At 39.4% G+C, this 22,440-nt stretch overlaps 1 protein-coding gene across 1 annotated transcript in view; it reads left to right on the top strand.

The window, feature by feature from the left end:
* The window catches only part of beta-Man (beta-mannosidase), a 249,878-nt gene that overhangs the window by 45,224 nt on the left and 182,214 nt on the right, over window positions 1-22,440 (top strand). Inside the window, exon 5 of the mRNA XM_090381630.1 lies at window positions 2,317-2,387. Coding sequence (XP_090237756.1) covers window positions 2,317-2,387 — 71 coding nt within the window. The remainder of the gene's footprint in view (window positions 1-2,316; window positions 2,388-22,440) is intronic.

The raw sequence follows: 22,440 nt of genomic DNA, 5'->3' as shown, positions 1-22,440 counted from the left end.
TCTGAGCTATAACTGAAGTCTTGTCTAAATGATCCTGCAGTGCTTCTTTAACCAGTGCCTCCATTAATTTCCTGGAACAGAAGTTAAGCTCACAGGTCTATAATTACTTGTGTCAGCCTTTGATCCCATCGAGCATGTGTGGTTTGTGTTGGAACAGCAACTTCGATCTGTGGCTGAGATGCCACAGATCAACACATAACCAGCAGATCCTTTAACACATATCCTGCTTGTTATGTGTTGGTACCAGATACCACAAGATACATTTAGAAATCTTGTAGCATCCATGCCTCGCAGGGTATGAGCTGTTTTGGCTGCACGTGGAAGACCAACATCATATTAGGTTGGGTGGTCATAATTAGCTCAACGGTGTTTATATGTTGCACATACATATAAATACAAATACTACATAGGTTTTTTTATTTATATTGTGAAAAATAATTCCTTGATCAAAATGTAAAATGAGAGGTCAAAAATGTTTTGTTTTTGACTTGAAAAATAAAGTACTAATAAAAACAATTTTACTAGAAACTTTTAACTTAATTATTGTACAATAAAATTGTATAAGAATAAAATTTAAACACTTAACAAGTTTAAATATGTTTTTATATTACACGTTTTCTTGGTTTATTATTATTATTAGAAATTTTTATCACTACTTTAGAAAATATTTAGACTGGAAATGAGACCCCTCTTCGGGTGAGGCCCCCAGCCATGGCTGGTTTGGCCATAGCATTAACATGGCCCTGAGTCCACTACCCTCTGGCAAAAGTTTCTGCACATTTTTCCTACTGTCATCCTTCTTAAGAATGCATCAACATTTAGTTTACTCTGTTCATTCAAAGCAGGAAAATAAGCAAATAAACAGTAAACAGGCAGCCAGGAAAGCCCATGGTGGCCTATTGATCATTTATTGTATATTATCCTGCAGAGATTGGGAGGTCATGATTCCACAGTATAAGGCAATTGTACGACCACATTTGCAATACTGTGTTGAAGTATGGAGATCTCATCTGAAAAAAGACATTGATCTTCTTGAAAAGGTTCAAAGACAGGCAACTTGCATGGTGAGATTAGCAAAAGGACCATATGAGGAAATACTCTGAATATGTGGGCTACAGAGTTTGGCAACCAGGAACCTCAGAAGTTGCCTGATTAAGGTATTGAGAAGGTTAGTAGAATGAATGAATGCAGAATTTTGGCCGTTATAAAAATTGCAGAACTATGGGCCATAAATTCAAATTATAGGTGGATGGGTTTAGATTAGATTGTATAAAGGTTTCTTTCAGCCAGCAAGTTGCTGATTGTTGGAAGTGGTTGCCTTCACAGGTAGTTGAGGCTAGAGTTTGAATAAATTCAACGGTCAACTGGTTACCTTTATAAGGGGGGGGGTAGCATATAATTTGTATTTTCTTATCTACTTGGTGTTTTTTTTTTTTTTTTTTTTTGCCAGTGCAGCAAAAGCCTGTGGCTTCCTTGCACTATATCACAAATACTATTATGATTAAGATAAGATTATGAAAGCTTTAAACACTTCAATGAGATCTCCTCACAAGTGCCTAGTTTCCAGATATGCTGCAATTTTCAAGATTGAAGTCTTCGGTTGGTAAGAGTACCCTTTTAGAAGAAAGACTTCAAATCAGATCTGCAATTTGCATTGTCTGGAACAGGGCTATGTAAATGGGGGGGGGGAGTGCATTGGATGCCTTGCACCAGGGCCTCAATCAAGGGAGCCATCAAAGTCTCAACATAACTAAACGAGGCCCCTCTTAACCCCTTTTGCATCCAAGCCCTCCAAGTATCTTTGCATGGCCCTGGTTTGGAACTTAGGCAGCTTTGAGGAGATTCTTACCTTTGCTTAAACAACATACACAGCACACATTAATAGTCACATAATACTCACATAATACTCATAATACTTACAGAAATTTGAACCACATGAACTTGGCACATTCTTACAAGAGTAAAAATTTTTCCAAACCTCCTTTCCTGAAAAAAATAAAATAAAATAAATTTTTATTTTATTTTATTTTATAAAAAATAAAATAAAATAAATAAATAAAATAAAATAACTCAGTTATATTTTTACAAATGCTTTGCGTGTATTTTCTGAGGAAGAGTATCTTAATGAGTTTAATTAGTATAGTTATTATTCACTTTACCAGACAGCATGTGTTTATTTGAGTTATGAGGTGTTTTTTGGTACAATTTCATAAAGTTTACTGTAGCTGTTGAATTTAATGACATTGTAATATTTTGATTAAATATTTTAGCTGTATGTTTTTAAATTAGTTTATTCCTTTCTTTTTAATTTTTTAGGAAAGATATTGAAATTATAGGTTATGACACTGCCATTATACGTGACATTACAGTGTTCACCCAAGAAATAGGTAATTTAGAATGATCATTCAACTAATTTTAAGTATAATTTAGATTTTTCTCTCTATGTTTTGCTTGCTTTAAGTTATTTGATAATTTTGTTTGTTAATCTTGGCTGCTTGCTGCTTTATTAATAACAGGTTTTTTTTTTTTTTTTTTTTTTTTACTTTTCTATAACTTTTGTTTGTAGAGCGAAAGCTCTCTTAATGGATGCCTCTTTGGATGGGACACCTGTTACTGTGGATGCTTAATCTTGAGCCCTGGCCAGAAGTATTAGAAATTGCATGTTAGATAACCTCTCCAAACAGACACACTCTAATTCAAATGCTGACATTTTAATATTTTGTCTTTTCAGCCACCCTAGATGGGACAATACATGTCTCAATTACCTTTTCAAATTTAATTGACACATGCATTTTTGTTGGTCAACAGGCATTTTCAGTGAAGGTCAAGGTTATTACAGTAAGTCTAATTTAATTAGACTCACAAATCAGATAGCACAATACTTCATTAATATGCTCACCACGGATGGCAAGTTTACAAACTTATTTGGGCTGTCCAATGAAGTTGCACTTGTTGCATAACACTTAGCATATAAATAAAATATTTATTTTATTTTAATAAAATACTAGGGGGCTTCGCCTCCTGCTCACTGCGCTTGCTTCTTTTGATAAAATAAAATACTTACAGAAGCTTTCGACATTGTGTATCCCTGTTCCTCAGCTATGAATACATAAATATGTTACATATGGAAATCAAGAATGGTACCCGCGTGGTCATGCTAGATAAACAAAGTGTGTGAACGAGGTTTATCTAACATGACCATGCTAAAACAGAAGCTTGTATTACCACAGTAAAAGCTTCTGTAACATGTTTTAGTATTTGTTACATATTACCACATAACCCACATCCCTCTTCTCCCATTGGCTGAATAAATATCACTAGGAGGAAAATTATTTTAATGTATAGAAATAAAGAAATATTTTATCAATAAAACTGCTGTACTGAGAAATGCTGTTTTCAGAATTTAAAAAAGCAAGAGTGTATACAGCATCAATTTGTGTTTTGTATATACAAAAAAAAAACGTCTACCAACAGACTGCGCTGATGATTTTGATCAGTAGCCCATGAGGATTTTCCATGTCTACAAATACAGAAGGTTTGCTGTTAAACATTCTTTAAAAAGGTAAAATTGTATGAATCAGGTACATATACAAATCTGACACGATTTCCAGGTGATACAAGAGTTTTTATTAACCAGCTGCTGGAAAAGTGCACTCTGTAGTAGATGGCAGTATAATTGCAAAACTTTAATCACAGCAGAATTTAACCCCAATAGGCCAAGAAACCCACTGAATAGACTTGCAGTTCTTTAATGGTATGGAAAATTTATAAAGGATTCTCTTTGAGCAATCATACTGGCAGAGGTGGTGGCCCAATAAAAGTCAGTGAGGGCACAATGGAGCTGGTTGGAAGTTTTATGCAAAGCATAGGGAAATCCACGTGACATTTTAGTTTTGATTTTAATATGTTTTGTCAATCTGAGGATGAAGTTTTACAAGTTACAGCTTGCACAGAAGCCGCCAATCAAAGATAAAATAAAAAGAATGGTAAGTTAATTCATGATTACAGGTTTGCAATTATGCTGCCATCTAAAAAGTACATTCAATAAAAATGCTACTTGATTCTTGACATTACTTTCGTGACTGCTTTAACTAGGCCGACCGGGCTAGCCGAGTGGGTAAAGTACCTGCCCGGCAACCCAAAGGTCGCGGGTTCGATTCCCGCCTCTGGCTTGGATCAAAGTACTGCAAAAACCTTGGGAGGTGCAATATGACCACAGAAGCCGATGCGCCAACAGCTACCAAATCAATCAGTCAAGCTTTAACTACAGCAGTGTCCAGCTTTTTGACTGAGGGTCGATGACAATTTTCCCATGCTGTTGCTTACCACTTTCATTTGGTAGTGAGAAATGGTGGTTGTTTAAGTAGTTGCATAAGAAGTTTTTTCATGTATGTAGACTTTCCCTTGGAATACTGGTTCAAAATTTTCCTAAGTATTACGTTGATTTTGTGCTAATTTTGTAAGAAATGAATTTCTTTCTGTGTGTAGAAATTTAAAAAGGGACTAGTTTTGACCCATAAAGGGGGAGAGTATCCTATTTATATTAAAAAAATTCTATGACTGGTAAGTTATTTAAATTATCCATAATGAAAATGAAATGCTACAAAGAAAGCCATGTTTATTCATTTTTACTAAAAGTTATATGTTTTCTAAAAGTTGTGTTATTTAAAAAAAAGTTAATTAATTGGACACATATGTGCAATATAATCAATAAAAACAAAAAACTCTATATACGCAACCAGTTACAGTGAATTTCATTTTTCCAAATTATTGAACCTGGCTATACTGACATCTGCAAAGCACACACTTCTCTATAGTGGACACTTTCTTCTGACTCAGCTGTGTCCACTTTAGGGAGGTTTCAATGTATAATCCAGTTGTTTTCTTTTATTTTTCATACTAAAGCTTTTTTACATAACCACTGTAAAAGCATGTGAAATAGCGATGTAGAGGATACATAAGTACATGAGCTTTACTGACTATGGTTCGAGCTTGCATTATTACTAAATATGGTGTAGTTGCTTTGTGTTCTCTCTCTCTCTCTCTCTCTCTCTATATATATATATAGTGTGTGTGTGTGTGTATATTTTTCTTTTAATGGTGTTTTGACATATAAGTATTATTGTGCATACAAATCTGGTGATCAAGTTAGCCCAACAAGGTTATCTTAATTCAGCATGGCCTACACATATTAATTTGTAAATCTATTCTAACCCATACATCTTATGGGTTAGAATAGATTAAAAACTGTACCAAACAGTGCACTGATTTTGGTTCCCCCCCTTTTTTTGCAGTACATTTAAGAGCCCTGTCAAGATGCCACGTAAAGATTTGTCGCTTTCAGAAAAAATCGCTATTCTTGACAAGATAAAAAGTCAATCTCCTAACATCAGTTATCGTCAGCTAGCGGAGATAACAAAGGTGCCAAAATCTTAATTCAGCATGGCCTACACATATTAATTTGTAAATTAATATGTGTAGGCCATGTTGAATTAAGATAACCTTGTTGGGCTAACTTGATTACCAGATTTGTATGCACAATAATACTTATGTCAAAACACCATTAAAAGAAACACATATACACACACATATATATACAAGCACGTATAATGGCCAATTGGCATACTTACAATGGCATTAACGTTGCACAAAAGTAATCATTGAACTATATGCTAAAATCTAACCGATTATGCATATTAATAATATATATATATATATATATATATATATATATATATATATATATATATATATATATACAGGGTGATTCACTACCGGTGCGACAAACTTGCAGGAGGTGTAGGGGGCACAAAGACGAATCGGAATCACATAGCATTGCAGGGTCCGAAATGCCTTCATCATGCGGTAGAGGATGTTGAATGGGAGATCGTGTGAACAGTGATCCCGCTGGAAGTCAGCATTTGCGAACCGTTTCTGTTGAAGAAACCAAGTAGCAAAGTCCTCCAGAGTGGATAATCCGCAGGCTCCAATGATTGGACGCGTTGCAGATGGTATGAACTCATTTGGTTTGTTGACAGTATCCTCCATACAGTGGATTGGGAAATACCCAATTTGGCCTATCGCTCGAGTACTCGTACTCGGATTGCCTTCTGCAAGATGTAGGACATTCTCCTCATTGTCTGGAGTCCTTGTCGTTCGCCCTCGATTCATGGTACCTCTCGTGAAACAACCAGTCTCACATAACCTTCTGTGCACACGTGCGAAAATCGTATGATGAGGAGCACGCTTGTGCGGGAAACGTTCCTGGTACATGCGCAGAGCGGCGCGCCCATTACAGTCCGCAGCTCCATACGCGAGGTGCATGTCAGCCAGTTCAACGTTTGAATACTCAACCATCCTACCGCCTTGGGAACCGGTTCGCAAATGCTGACTTCCAACAGGATTGCTGTTCACGCAACCTCCCATTCAATGTCCTCTACCGCATGACGAAGGCATTTCGGACCCTGCAATGCTATGTGATTCCGATTCATCTTTGTGTCCCCTACACCTCCTGCAAGTTTGTCGCACTAGTAGTGAATCACCCTGTATATATATACAGTGGATTCCAGTTAATTGGGGGCACCGGTTAATCGGTGCAACCACTTATTTGGGGCAAAATATGAAGAACAGAAACAAAACAAATATTTAGCCTGAATTTGTTCCGCTTATTTGAGCCAACTCGCTGCTTAATTGGGGCAATGAAGGTTGTGATTGAACAATAAACTATATTTATATGGTGCGCACAAACATCTAAATATAGTTTATCGAACAATAAACTAATTTAGATGGCTCGTAACAAAGAGATCATGTGGGCAGTAGCAAGAGTTAGTTAATGCGAAGTTGTGCTGAAGAGTGGTTTTATTACATTTGTTCTGTGTCGTGATAATCAGATTCTGAAGAAATTTTGCATGCAGTTGTTTATGATCACACTAGGTACATATCTATACATCTTATGGGTTAGAATAGATTAAAAACTGTACCAAACAGTGCACTGATTTTGGTTCCCTCCCTTTTTTTTTGCAGTACATTTAAGACCCCTGTCAAGATGCCACGTAAAGATTTGTCGCTTTCAGAAAAAAATCGCTATTCTTGACAAGATAAAAAGTCAATCTCCTAACATCAGTCATCGTCAGCTAGTCGAGATAACAAAGGTGCCAAAGTCTACAATTCCACGACTGCTACAGCAACAAGAAAAACTTAGAGAGGAGTGAACATTGCACGTGGGTTTAAAGAAAACACCTCATAAACAAAAGAGGGAAGGCAAAGATCCAGACATCGAGGATGCTTTGAATCAATGGTTTTCCACTGTATCTAAACGAGGAGTGCGTGTAAGTGGCCCTATGCTAAAAACCAAGTCAGAAGAGTCGGCCATAAAGCTAGGTTACATAAATTTCAAAGCGATGGATGGTTGGTTGTCTCGATGGAAGTGTAGACATGACATTAGTTACAAAAAAGCACAAATGCAAGAAGGACAGTGCTGAGCAATGGAAATCTGAAAAACTGCCAGTTTGTGCATGCTCAGTGCTGATGGGATTCTGCCTCTTGCTCAGAATAATCACCTGAGAGGGCATAAATTCAAATTGAGGAAAGACAGATGCAGGATAGATGTCCGGAAATTTGCCTTTAGCCAGCGGGTAGTTGGTTGGTGGAACAGACTTCCATCCCTTGTTGTGGAAGTTGATAGCCTAAATAAATCTAAGGCTCATCTGGACAGGTATTTCGAATGAATGGAGGGATGAAGTGGAAGATTTTTTTTTTTTTTTTTTTTCTAGCTGATGCTGCATAAGCTTGCTTTCTTGCCTCATATGCCTCTACTAATGCTGTTGTAGTTGTTGTAATTTGGTTTTTAGGAGCATTAGCAACTAAGGCCATATTGCTCCGGGATATGCGGTGGTCATTCCCTGACCTTTCCGCATCCTCCATATTTGGTGGTGACGGGCTCGACCCCCGGTCTAATCAAGAAGCGTGTGCTAACGCACCGCTGCTCCTTCCCACCTGGCTACGGAGCTGCCCTACTAATGCTAATTCTAGTTGCTTAAAAATTTTAGTGGGGATGATATAAAAATTTTAGTGGGGATGAGTCTTATAATGGGGGATTTTAATTTCCCAGATATTGACTGGAATTTGGGGGCTGGTCACTCACACAGTAGCAAGGCTTTTGTGGATTTATTGGATGATTGTTTTCTACATCAGCATGTTCGGGAGGCAACCAGAGGGAGCAATACTCTTGATTTGATTATCAGTAGTGATTCTTCATGCATTAAGAATCTGCAGATAAATGAACCACTTGGTGGCAGTGACCACAGTGTGCTGAAGTGGCAGTTACTCAAAGAGGTAACTACCATTAGGGGTAAAGGGAAGGGGTATTGCTTTCGTAAAGGCGACTACAATGGACTGAGACAGTATTTAAATTCTATACAGTGGGATCAACTGATGATATTGCCAACAGCAAATTCAAAATGGGAAGCATTCAAAGAACTTATCTTGGAAGCTACTAGGCTTTACATACCAACTAAGAAATATTGTTCAAGGTTTCGGCCTAAATGGATGTCAGATGAACTGATGAGGCATATGGCAGAAAAGAAAAATGCATGCAATACATACAAATTAACACGTGACACAGACGCCTATGATAGATACAAGTTGATCTGTAACCAAGTTACAAAGGAGGTTAGGCAGGCGAAGGCAGATTACGAGAGATCCTTGGCAAGGGATGCGAAGAAAAACAGCAAAGAGTTCTTTACTTATGTAAACTCTAGAAGGAAGGGGATGAATCAGATTGGTCCACTTGAGATCGATGGGTCAACTGTTGATGACCCTGCTCAGGTAGCTAACAAACTAAATGAATATTTTGCATCAACATTCACACATGAGGAGTTATTCAGCGAGGGGAATGCCAGAGGTGTATTCAACTCTAGCAGTAAGCTAGAGAATCTTGTAATAACTGAGAGCAAAGTGGAGGAGAAATTGTTGAAGATAAACACAAGAAAGGCACCTGGGGTGGATGGGATCTATCCAGTTATATTAAAGGAGGCAGCAAAGGAAGTAAGCAAACCCTTAGCCATAATTATGAGATGTGCAAATGTGACCCCAATTCACAAAGGGGGGGGATCAAAGGCTGACACAAGTAATTATAGACCTGTGAGTTTAACTTCTGTTCCTGGAAAATTAATGGAGGCACTGGTTAAAGAAGCACTACAGGATCATCTAGACAAGACTTCAGTTATAGCTAGGACACAGCATGGTTTTGTTAAGGGTAAGTCTTGCCTGACCAATTTGATTGGATACTATGATGCAGTCACAAAAGAACTGGATGCAGGGAATAACTTTGATATTAGCATTAGCATTAGCATTAGTAGAGGCATTTGATGCAAGAAAGCAAGTTTTTTCAGCATCAGCCAATAAAAAAAAAAAAAAAAAAACCCACTTCCACTTCACCCCTCTGTTCGTTCAAAATACCTGTCCAGCTGAGCCTTAAACTTATTTAGGCTATCAACCTCCACCACAAGGGATGGGAGTCTGTTCCACCAACCAACCACCCGCTGGCTAAAGGCAAATTTCCGCACGTCTGTCCTACATCTGTCTTTCCTCAATTTGAATTTATGCCCTCTCAGGTGATTTTTCTGAGCTAGAGGAAGAATCCCATCAGCATTGAGCATGCTTAAACCATTCAAGGCTTTATACACCTCTATCAGATCACCTCGCTGGTGCCTAGTCTCCAGACACTGTAATTTGCAAAACTTAAGCCTTTCTTCGTAAGAGCACCCCTTTGTTCCATTCACTAATCTTGTTGCCCTTCTCTGTACTCGTTCCAGCAGCTCTACATCCTTCTTGAAATGAGGCCTCCAGACCTGTATACAGTACTCTAGGTGTGGCCTGACCATTGCCTTATACAATGGAATAATCACCTCCTTATCCCTGCTGGAAAAATTCCTGTATATCATTGACAATACTCCATGAGCTACTCTTGCAGCCCGTCTGCACTGCTCAGAGAACTTCATATCTGCCTGCACAACCACCCCCAAGTCCCTTTCATTCTCTACCACAGTCAGTGTAGTACCACAGAGTTGATACGTTGCTCTGGGGTTGCTGTTTCCCATGTGTAGTACTTTACATTTGTCAATGTTAAACTTCATTTGCCACCTCTCAGCCCATCTGCTCAACCTTTCCAGATCCTGTTGCAGCAGCATAGTGTCAGTAGTGTCCTTGACAACCCTGCCAACCTTTGTATCATCTGCAAACTTGGACATTAAGCTTGATATACCATCATCAATATCATTTATAAATACAGAAAACAATAATGAACCCAACACTGAGCCCTGAGGGACTCCACTAATAACATTAGTCCACGATGAGCAGTGTCCATTAATTACCACTCTCTGTCTTCTCCCCCTCAACCACACCTTTATCCATAGCAGCAACTTGCCTCCAATGCCACACTGCTCCAATTTGTGTAGCAGTCTTCCATGTGCAACAGCATCAAAAGCCCTTCTAAGATCCAAGTATATAATATCAAAGTTATTCTCTGCATCCAGTTCTTTTGTGACTGCATCATAGTATCCAATCAAGTTGGTCAGGCAAGACTTCCCCTTAACAAAACCATGCTGTGTCTGAGCTATAACTGAAGTCTTGTCTAAATGATCCTGCAGTGCTTCTTTAACCAGTGCCTCCATTAATTTTCCTGGAACAGAAGTTAAGCTCACAGTTCTATAGTTACTTGTGTCAGCCTTTGATCCTCCTTTGTGAATTGGGGTCACATTTGCACATTTCCAGTCTATGGGTACCTCCCCCGAGTCCAAGGAAGCTCTCATAATTATGGCTAAGGGTTTACTTACTTCCTTTGCTGCCTCCTTTAATATAACTGGATAGATCCCATCCACCTCGGGTGCCTTTCTTGTGTTTATCTTCAACAGTTTCTCCTCCACTTTACTCCCAGTTATTTCAAGATTCTGTAGCTTACTGCTAGAGTTGAATACACCTCTGGCATTCCCCTTGCTGAATAACTCCTCATGTGTGAATGTCGATGCAAAATATTCATTTAGTTTGTTAGCTACCTGAGCAGGATCATCAACAGTTGACCCATCAATATCAAGTGGACCAATCTGATTCATCCCCTTCCTTCTAGAGTTTACATAAGTAAAGAACTCTTTGCTGTTTTTCTTTGCTTCCCTTGCCAAAGATTTCTCGTAATCTGCCTTCGCCTGCCTAACCTCATTTGTAACTTGGTTGCATATCAACTTGTATCTATCATAGGCTTCTGTGTCATGTGTTAATTTGTAAGTATCCCATGCATTTTTCTTCTCTGCCATATGCCTCATTAGTTCATCTGACATCCATTTTGGCCTAAACCTTGAACAATATTTCTTAGTTGGTATGTAAAGCCTAGTAGCTTCCAAGATAAGTTCTTTGAATGCTTCCCATTTTTGAATTTGCTGTTGGTAACATCATCAGTTGGTCCCACTGTATAGAATTTAAATACTGTCTCAGTCCTTCGTAGTCGCCTTTACGGAAGCAATAACCCTTCCCTTTACCCCTGATGGTAGTTACCTCTTTGAGTAAATCCCACTTCAGCACACTGTGATCACTGCCACCTAGTGGTTCATTTATCTGCAGATTCTTAATGCATGAAGAATCACTGCTGATAATCAAATGAAGAGTATTACTCCCTCTTGTTGCCTCCCGAACATGCTGATGTAGAAAACAATCATCCAATAAATCCACAAAAGCCCTGCTAGTGTGTGAGTAACCAGCCCCCAAATTCTAGTCAATATCGGGGAAGTTAAAATCTCCCATTATAAGACTCTCTGATTTACTGGCCCACTCTATTTCCCTGTACAGTTCCTTATTATACTCATCAGAGTCATTAGGCCTATAGCACACTCCTACTCTCAATTTTGATCTCCCAATGCTTATGTCACACCAAACTGACTCAACACTGCACTGTCCAACAATGTCGACTGGCTTCACTTCCTTGGTTTTTATGTGTTTCTTAACTAATAGCATAACCCCTCCTCCCCTCCTGTCCTGTCTATCCTTTCTGTAAACGTTGTAATCCCCAAATTGCAGTTCTGCATCCCTTATATCTGTGTGACACCACGTCTCTGATATCCCAACAATATCTGCCTTTGATGTTTTGAGCAATACTTCAAATTCATCAAATTTATTTACTAAACTCCTAGCATTGGTGTACACGCAAGTATACCTGCACCTGTTTCTATTCTTAGCTACCCTAACACAACCCATGTGTTTACTTGTACCGCAATGGCTCCCAGAAGTCTCTGAAATATCCTGCATCTTATTTTCCAGGCTGCTGCTCATTCTAATAGAAGGAGTGCAAGAATCACTTTCTCCTCTGCCAGTGGCTACTGTTAATCTATTAGTCCTTGTATCCCCCCAATCTAGCAGTTTTCCGACCCACCTAACACTGCCTCGATAGCATCAGCAAACATTCTTGCACCCTTTCTATTTAAGTGTATTCCATCCCTGTAGAAGCAGTCTCTCCTGTTAACAAGTACAGACCAGGCTGAAAAAAATTCAACCCCTTGAGCCCTGCACAATCTTTCCAGGGCCGAATTGATCAACAGGGCTCTCTTCATATACTCCCTCCTATCGTGTCTGGGCAGAATTGCAGCCCAAATTCAACCCTAATTCACGGCTTTTTTTCATCAGTGACCTGTACTTGTTAAGTAAATCTGCCGGTCTCCTACTCTTAATATCATTAGTGCCAACGTGTACAACTATATCACCTTTTGTGCCCTTAAAAGATGATATTCGCTCTACAACTTGGATCTTAGAAAGGCTTTTGATACTGTTGCACATGGAAGACTGCTGCACAAATTGGAGCAGTGTGGCATTGGAGGCAAATTGCTGCTATGGATAAAGGGGTGGTTGAGGGGGAGAAGACAGAGAGTGGTAATCAATGGACACTGCTCATCGTGGACTAATGTTATTAGTGCAGTCCCTCAGGGTTCAGTATTGGGTCCTTTATTGTTTTCTGTATTTATAAATGATATTGATGATGGTATATCAGGCTTAATGTCCAAGTTTGCAGACTATACGACGGTTGGCAGGGTTGTCAAGGACACTACTGACACTATGCTGCTGCAACAGGATTTGGAAAGGTTGAGCAGATGGGCTTCGAGGTGGCAAATGAAGTTTAACATTGACAAATGTAAAGTACAACATATGGGAAACAGCAACCCCAGAGCAACGTATCAACTCTGTGGTACTACATTGACAGTGGTAGAGAATGAAAGGGACCTGGGGGTGGTTGTGCAGGCAGATATGAAGTTCTCTGAGCAGTGCAGATGGGCTGCAAGAGTAGTTCATGGTGTATTGTCAATGATATATAGGAATTTTTCTAGCAGGGATAAGGAGGTGATTATTCCCTTGTATAAGGCAATGGTCAGGCCACACCTAGAGTACTGTATACAGGCCTGGAGGCCTCATTTCAAGAAGGATGTAGAGCTGCTGGAACGAGTACAGAGAAGGGCAACTAGATTGGTGAATGGGACAAAGGGGTGCTCTTACGAAGAAAGGCTTAAGTTTTGCGAATTACAGTGTCTGGAAACTAGGCACCAGCGAGGTGATCTGATAGAGGTGTACAAAGCCTTGAATGGTTTGAGCATGCTCAATGCTGATGGGATTCTTCGTCTTGCTCAGAATAATCACCTGAGAGGGCATAAATTCAAATTGAGGAAAAACAGATGTAGCATAGATGTGCGGAAATTTGCCTTTAGCCAGCGGGTGGTTGGTAGGTGGAACAGACTTCCATCCCTTGTCGTGGAAGTTGATAGCCTAAATAAGTTTAAGGCTCAGCTGGACAGGTATTTCGAACGAACAGAGGGGTGAAGTGGAAGTGGTTATTTTTATTTATTTATGTTACTTTTTTTTTTGGCTGATGCTGCATAAGCTTGCTTTCTTGCATCAAATGCCTCTACTAATGCTAATGCTAATATTTACAATGCCAATGAAAAAGGCCTGTATTATTGTGCTACGCCGGATGGTTCCCTCAGCTATCAACACATAACACTGTCCGGATCAAAGAAAGCAATGGATTGTGTAACACTGTTGTGCTGCTCAAACATGTCAAGAAATGATAAACTCAAACTTTTGGTTATTGGTAAAAGTACTAAACCTCGTTGTTTCAAGGTGCTTACAATAGGCAGTCTGCCACTTTCGTATTATGCCAATAAGAAGCCAGGGATGACCACATATATATTTTTACACAATTAGATAGTATGAATCAGAGCTGTAATACTCAATACGTTCTACGTTGATAATAATATTTGTAAAATAATAACAGGAGTTTACCTCAGTATAGTACGTAGAACGCTTCCCGTGTTCTACGTACTATATTCAGGTACTATCTACGTATTATACGTACTATAAAAAGCCGTGAATTAGGGTTGAATTTGAAAGTGTCTGCAATTCTGCCCAGACACGATAGGAGGGAGTATATGATGAGAGCCCTGTCGATCAATTCGGCCCTGGAAAGATTGTGCAAGGCTCAAGGGGTAGAATTTTTTTCAGCCTAGTCTGTACTTGTTAACAGGAGAGACTGCTTCTACAGGGATGGGATACACTTAAATAGAAAGGGTGCAAAAATGTTTGCTGATGCTATTGAGGCAGTGTTAGGTGGGTCGGAAAACTGCTAGATTGGGGGGATACAAGGACTAATAGATTAACAGTAGCCACTGGCAGAGGTGAAAGTGATTCTTGCACTGCTTCAATTGGAATGAGCAGCAGCCTGGAAAATAAGATGCAAGATATTTCAGAGACTGCTGGGAATCATTGGGGTACAAGTAAACACATGGTTTGTGTTAGGGTAGCTAAGAAAAAGAACACGTGCATGTATACTTGCGTGTACACCAATGCTAGGAGTTTAGTAAATAAATTTGATGAATTTGAGGTATTGCTCAAAACATCAAAGGCAGATATTGTTGGGATTTCACAGACGTGGTGTCACACATATATAAGGAATGCAGAAGTGGAATTTCGGAGTACAATGTCTACAGACAGGATAGGAAGGGAGGACGGTTTATGCTATTAGCTAAGAAATACATAAAATCCAAGGAAGTGAAGCCAGTCGACATCGCTGGACAGCACAGAGTCAAGTCAGTTTGTTGTGACATAAGCATTGGGAGATCAAAATTGAGAGTAGGAGTGTGCTTTAGGCCTAATGATTCTGATGAGTATAATAAGAAACTGTGCAGGGAAATAAAGTGGGCCAGTAATTCAGAGAGTCTTATAATGGGGGATATTAATTTCCCAGATATTGACTGGAATTTGGGGGCTGGTCACTCGCACACAAGCAAGGCTTTTGTGGATTTATTAGATGATTGTTTTCTACATCAGCATGTTTGGGAGGCAAAGAGAGGGAGTAATACTCTTGATTTGATTATCAGTAGTGATCCTTCATGCATTAAGAATCTGCAGATACAGGAACCACTAGGTGGCAGTGATCACAGTGTGCTGAAGTGGGATTTACTCAAAGAGATAACTACCATTAGGAGTAAAAGGAAGGGTTATTGCTTTTGTAAAGGCAACTACGATGGACTGAGACAGTATTTAAATTCTATACAGTGGGACCAACTGATGATGTTACCAACAGAAAATTCAAAATGGGAAGCATTGAAAGAACTTATCTTGGAAGATTCTAGGCTTTACATACCAACTAAGAAATAGTGTTCAAGGCTTAGGCCTAAATGGATGTCAGATGAACTAATGAGACATATGGCAGAGAAGAAAAAAGCATGGGATACGTACAAATTAACACGTGACACAGAAGCCTATGATAGATAAAAGTTGTTCTGTAACCAAGTTACAAAGGAGGTTAGGCAGGCGAAAGCAGATTACGAGAAATCTTTGGCAAGGGATGCAAAGAAAAACAGCAAAGAGTTCTTTACATATGTAAACTCTAGAAGGAAGGGGATGAATCAGATTGGTCCAATTGATATCGATAGGTCAACTGTTAATGATCCTGCTCAGGTAGCTAACAAACTAAATGAATATTTTGCATTGACATTCACACATGAGGAGTTATTCAACGAGCAGAATGCCAGAGGTATATTCAACTCTGGCAGTAAGCTAGAGAATCTTGTAATAACTGAGAGTAAAATGGAGGAGAAATTGTTGAAGATAAACACAAGAAAGGCACCTGGGGTGGATGTGTTCTATCCAGTTATATTAAAGGAGGCAGCAAAGGAAGTAAGCAAACCCTTAGCCATAATTATGAGAGCTTCCTTGGACTCAGGGGAGGCACCCATGGACTGGAGATGTGCAAATGTGACCCCAATTCACAAAGGAGGATCAAAGGCTGACACAAGTAATTATAGACCTGGGAGTTTAACTTCTGTTCCCGGAAAATTACTGGAGGCACTGGTTAAAGAAGCACTGCAGGATCATCTAGACAAGACTTCAGTTATAGCTCGGACACGGCATGGTTTTGTTAAGGGGAAGTCTTGCCTGACCAATTTGATTGGATACTATGATGCAGTCACAAAAGAACTGGATGCAGGGAATAACTTTGATATTATATACTTGGATCTTAGAAAGGCTTTTGATACTGTTGCACATGGAAGACTGCTGCACAAATTGGAGCAGTGTGGCATTGGAGGCAAATTGCTGCAATGGATAAAGGGGTGGTTGAGGGGGAGAAGACAGAGAGTGGTAATCAATGGGCACTGCTCATCGTGGACTAATGTTATTAGTGGAGTCCCTCAGGGTTCAGTATTGGGTCCATTATTGTTTTCTGTATTTATAAATGATATTGATGATGGTATATCAAGTTTAATGTCCAAGTTTGCAGACGATATGAAGGTTGGCAGGGTTGTCAAGGACACTACTGACACTATGCTGCTGCATCAGGATCTGGAAAGGTTGAGCAGATGGGCTGAGAGGTGACAAATGAAGTTTAACATTGACAAATGTAAAGTACTACATATGGGGAACAGCAACCCCACAGCAACGTATCAACTCTGTGGTACTACACTGACAGTGGTAGAGAATGAAAGGGACCTGGGGGTGGTTGTGCAGGCAGATATGAAGTTCTCTGAATAGTGCAGCCGGGCTGCAAGAGTAGCTCATGGTGTATTGTCAATGATATATAGGAAATTTTCTAGCAGGGATAAGGAGGTGATTATTCCCTTGTATAAGGCAATGGTCAGGCCACACCTAGAGTACTGTATACAGGTCTGGAGGCCTCATTTCAAGAAGGATGTAGAGCTGCTGGAACGAGTACAGAGAAGGGCAACAAGATTAGTGAATGGAACAAAGGGGTGCTCTTATGAAGAAAGGCTTAAGTTTTGCTAATTAGAGTGTCTGGGGACTAGGCACCAGCGAGGTGATCTGATAGAGGTGTATAAAGCCTTGAATGGTTCGAGCATGCTCAATGCTGATGGGATTCTTCCTCTTGCTCAGAATAATCACCTGAGAGGGCATAAATTCACGATAGGAGGGAGTATATGATGAGAGCCCTGTCAATCAATTCGGCCCTGGAAAGATTGTGCAGGGCTCAAGGGGTAGAATTTTTTTCAGCCTGGTCTGTACTTGTTAACAGGAGAGACTGCTTCTACAGGGATGGGATACACTTAAATAGAAAGGGTGCAAGAATGTTTGCTGATGCTATCGAGGCAATGTTAGGTGGGTCGGAAAACTGCTAGATTGGGGGGATACAAGGACTAATAGATTAACAGTAGCCACTGGCAGAGGTGAAAGTGATTCTTGCACTGCTTCTATTGGAATGAGCCGCAGCCTGGAAAATAAGATGCAGGATATTTCAGAGACTGCTGGGAATCATTGGGGTACAAGTAAACACATGGGTTGTGTTAGGGTAGCTAAGAAAAAGAACAGGTGCATGTATACTTGTGTGTACACCAATGCTAGGAGTTTAGTAAATAAATTTGATGAATTTGAGGTATTGCTCAAAACATCAAAGGCAGATATTGTGGGGATTTCAGAGACGTGGTGTCACACAGATATAAGAAATGCAGAACTGGAATTTGGGGAGTACAATGTCTACAGAAAGGATAGACAGGATAGGAAGGGAGGAAGGGTTATGCTATTAGTTAAAAAACACATAAAATCCAAGGAAGTGAAGCCAGTCGACATCGCTGGACAGTGCAGTGTCGAGTCAGTTTGGTGTGACATAAGCATTGGGAGATCAAAATTGAGAGTAGGAGTGTGCTATAGGCCTAATGACTCTGATGAGTATAATAAGAAACTGTTCGGAGAAATAGAGTGGGCCAGTAAATCAGAGAGTCTTATAATGGGGGATTTTAATTTCCCAGATATTGACTGGAATTTGGGGGCTGGTCACTCACACAGTAGCAAGGCTTTTGTGGATTTATTGGATGATTGTTTTCTACATCAGCATGTTCGGGAGGCAACTAGAGGGAGTAATACTCTTGATTTGATTATCAGTAGTGATTCTTCATGCATTAAGAATCTGCAGATAAATGAACCACTTGGTGGCAGTGATCACAGTGTGCTGAAGTGGGAGTTACTCAAAGAGGTAACTACCATTAGGGGTAAAGGGAAGGGGTATTGCTTTCGTAAAGGCGACTACAATGGACTGAGACAGTATTTAAATTCTATACAGTGGGATCAACTGATGATATTGCCAACAGCAAATTCAAAATGGGAAGCATTCAAAGAACTTATCGTGGAAGCTACTAGGCTTTACATACCAACTAAGAAATATTGTTCAAGGTTTAGGCCTAAATGGTTGTCAGATGAACTAATGAGGCATATGGCAGAGAAGAAAAATGCATGGGATACATACAAATTAACACGTGACACGGACACCTATGATAGATACAAGTTGATCTGTAACCAAGTTACAAAGGAGGTTAGGCAGGCGAAGGCAGATTACGAGAGATCCTTGGCAAGGGATGCGAAGAAAAACAGCAAAGAGTTCTTTACTTATGTAAACTCTAGAAGGAAGGGGATGAATCAGATTGGTCCACTTGAGATCGATGGGTCAACTGTTGACCCTGCTCGGGTAGCTAACAAACTAAATGAATATTTTGCATCGACATTCACACATGAGGAGTTATTCAGCGAGGGGAATGCCAGAGGTGTATTCAACTCTAGCAGTAAGCTAGAGAATCTTGTAATAACTGAGAGCAAAGTGGAGGAGAAATTGTTGAAGATAAACACAAGAAAGGCACCTGGGGTGGATGGGATCTATCCAGTTATATTAAAGGAGGCAGCAAAGGAGGTAAGCAAACCCTTAGCCATAATTATGAGAGCTTCCTTGGACTCAGGGGAGGTACCCATTGACTGGAGATGTGCAAATGTGACCCCAATTCACAAAGGGGGATCAAAGGCTGACACAAGTAATTATAGACCTGTGAGTTTAACTTCTGTTCCCGGAAAATTAATGGAGGCACTGGTGAAAGAAGCACTGCAGGATCATCTAGACAAGACTTCAGTTATAGCTAGGACACAGCATGGTTTTGTTAAGGGCAGGTCTTGCCTGACCAATTTGATTGGATACTATGATGCAGTCACAAAAGAACTGGATGCAGGGAATAACTTTGATATTATATACTTGGATCTTAGAAAGGCTTTTGATACTGTTGCACATGGAAGAGTGCTGCACAAATTGGAGCAGTGTGGCATTGGAGGCAAGTTGCTGCTATGGATAAAGGGGTGGTTGAGGGGGAGAAGACAGAGAGTGGTAATCAATGGACACTGCTCATCGTGGACTAATGTTATTAGTGGAGTCCCTCAGGGTTCAGTATTGGGGCCTTTATTGTTTTCTGTATTTATAAATGATATTGATGATGGTATATCAGGCTTAATGTCCAAGTTTGCAGACGATACGAAGGTTGGCAGGGTTGTCAAGGACACTACTGACACTATGCTGCTGTAACAGGATTTGGAAAGGTTGAGCAGATGGGCTTCGAGGTGGCAAATGAAGTTTAACATTGACAAATGTAAAGTACTACATATGGGAAACAGCAACCCCAGAGCAACGAATCAACTCTGTGGTACTACACTGACAGTGGTAGAGAATGAAAGGGACCTGGGGGTGGTGGTGCAGGCAGATATGAAGTTCTCTGAGCAGTGCAGACGAGCTGCAAGAGTAGCTCATGGTGTATTGTCAATGATATATAGGAATTTTTCTAGCAGGGATAAGGAGGTGATTATTCCCTTGTATAAGGCAATGGTCAGGCCACACCTAGAGTACTGTATACAGGCCTGGAGGCCTCATTTCAGGAAGGATGTAGAGCTGCTGGAACGAGTACAGAGAAGGGCAACTAGATTGGTGAATGGGACAAAGGGGTTCTCTTACGAAGAAAGGCTTAAGTTTTGCAAATTACAGTGTCTGGAAACTAGGCACCAGCGGGGTGATCTGATAGAGGTGTACAAAGCCTTGAATGGTTTGAGCATGCTCAATGCTGATGGGATTCTTCCTCCAACTCAGAAAAATCACCTGAGAGGGCATAAATTCAAATTGAGGAAAGACAGATGTAGGATAGATGTGCGGAAATTTGCCTTTAGCCAGCGGGTGGTTGGTGGGTGGAACAGACTTCCATCCCTTGTCGTGGAAGTTGATAGCCTAAATAAGTTTAAGGCTCAGCTGGACAGGTATTTCGAACGAACAGAGGGGTGAAGTGGAAGTGGTTATTTTTATTTATTTATGTTACTTTTTTTTTTTTTTTTTTTTTTTTTTTTTGGCTGATGCTGCATAAGCTTGCTTTCTTGCATCAAATGCCTCTACTAATGCTAATGCTAATGCTAATTCAAATTGAGGAAAGACAGATGTCGGATAGATGTGCCGAAATTTGCCTTTAGCAAGCGGGTGGTTAGTTGGTGGAACAGACTTCCATCCCTTGTCGTGGAAGTTGATAACCTAAATAAGTTTAAGGCTCAGCTGGACAGTTATTTCGAACGAACAGAGGGGTGAATGGAAGTCATTATTTTCTATTTATTTATTATTTTTTTTTTGGCTGAGGCTGCACGATTTGCAGCCTCAGTCAAAAAAAATATAATAAATAAATAGAAAATTTATTTTGTATTTCTTTCTTGCATTAAATGCCTCTACTAATGTTAAAGGAGACACAATATCTCCGAAGTTGTTTACTGCTGCCCTTGAGGAAGCTTTCAGAAGATTAGACTGGTCGCAGAAAGGAGTCACTGTGAACGGAGAGTACTTAAACCATTTACGATTTGCAGATGACATTGTGGTCATAAGCCACGATCCCACAGAATTAGAGGAAAATCTTAATCAGTTATGCACAGTTAGTAAGGATTTTGGACTAAAGATGAATATGGCAAAAACAAAAGTAATGATGAACAAGTATGCCACAGAAATGGAAATAATGATTGAAGGAGCAGTAATTAAAAAGGTGGAGTCATATACTTATCTGGGACAAGTTATTAGGTGTAATAATGATAAATGGCTGGAAGTCAAGAGAAGAATAAATTTTGGATGGATAGCATTCAGGAAATATAGTCACATACTGAGGAACAATATCCCACTTTGTCTGAAACATAAAATAATGAACCAATGTATACTCTCCACCATGACGTATGGAAGTGAAACTTGGGCACTCACCAAAAGAATGGAAGAGAAGCTGTGAACTACACAGTGAAGAATGGAATGAATGATATTGGGAATCAGACTGTTAGATAAGAAGAGAAACACATGGATTAGGCAGCAAACTCAAGTAAAGGACATTCTTATCAAAACTAAAGAACTAAAATGGTCTTGGGCAGAACACTTAACTCGAAGACATGATGCCAGATGGACTAAAAAAGTAACAGAATGGTATCCAAGAGGCATTTACTACCCACAAACTCATGAAATTCATGAGTTTGTGGGTAGTAAATGGATGGCCAATGCTCAAAACAGAAGGAACTGTAAAGTTGCTGGAGAAGACTTCATCCTGCAGTGGATTGAAAATGGCTGATGGTGATGATGCATGGGTGAAATGGGAGTTTTTTTTTTTTTTTTGGCTGATGATGCATAAGCTTGTTTTCTTGCATCGTATGCCTCAACTACTAATAATATGGGTGAGATGTGTTAAATTTACTTTAAGTTTTTTTTTCAGAATTTTATTTCCATTTATAAAAAGACAATTTTTTTTCAAATAATTGAAAAATTATTTTTTTAAAAAAATTGAAAAAAAATTGTCTTTTTATAAACGGATTTAATAAACAACTACAAAACATTGGGCAATTCCAGTCTATTACATTCAAAAAATTTTAAGACTAAAGAGAAAAAATTAACATTACAAATTTAACGAAAAGTCTAAGAAAAAATATTAAAAGTTTAATATATGTTATCCATTTATTAGCATTAGCAAAGTCACATGATGCAAGAAAGCAAGCTTATAGAGTATCAGCCAAAAAAAAAAAAAAAAAAAAACACTTTATTTCACCCTTTCACTCGCTCCTCATTAGGAACTTGTTCCTAATGTTTGTCAA

The sequence above is a fragment of the Mastigoproctus giganteus genome, chromosome 9 (genome assembly GCF_048544385.1).
Source record: "Mastigoproctus giganteus isolate SK-2022 chromosome 9, ASM4854438v1, whole genome shotgun sequence".
Classification (NCBI taxonomy): Eukaryota; Metazoa; Arthropoda; class Arachnida; order Uropygi; family Thelyphonidae; genus Mastigoproctus; species Mastigoproctus giganteus.
This window is presented reverse-complemented; position numbering and strand designations above follow the sequence as displayed.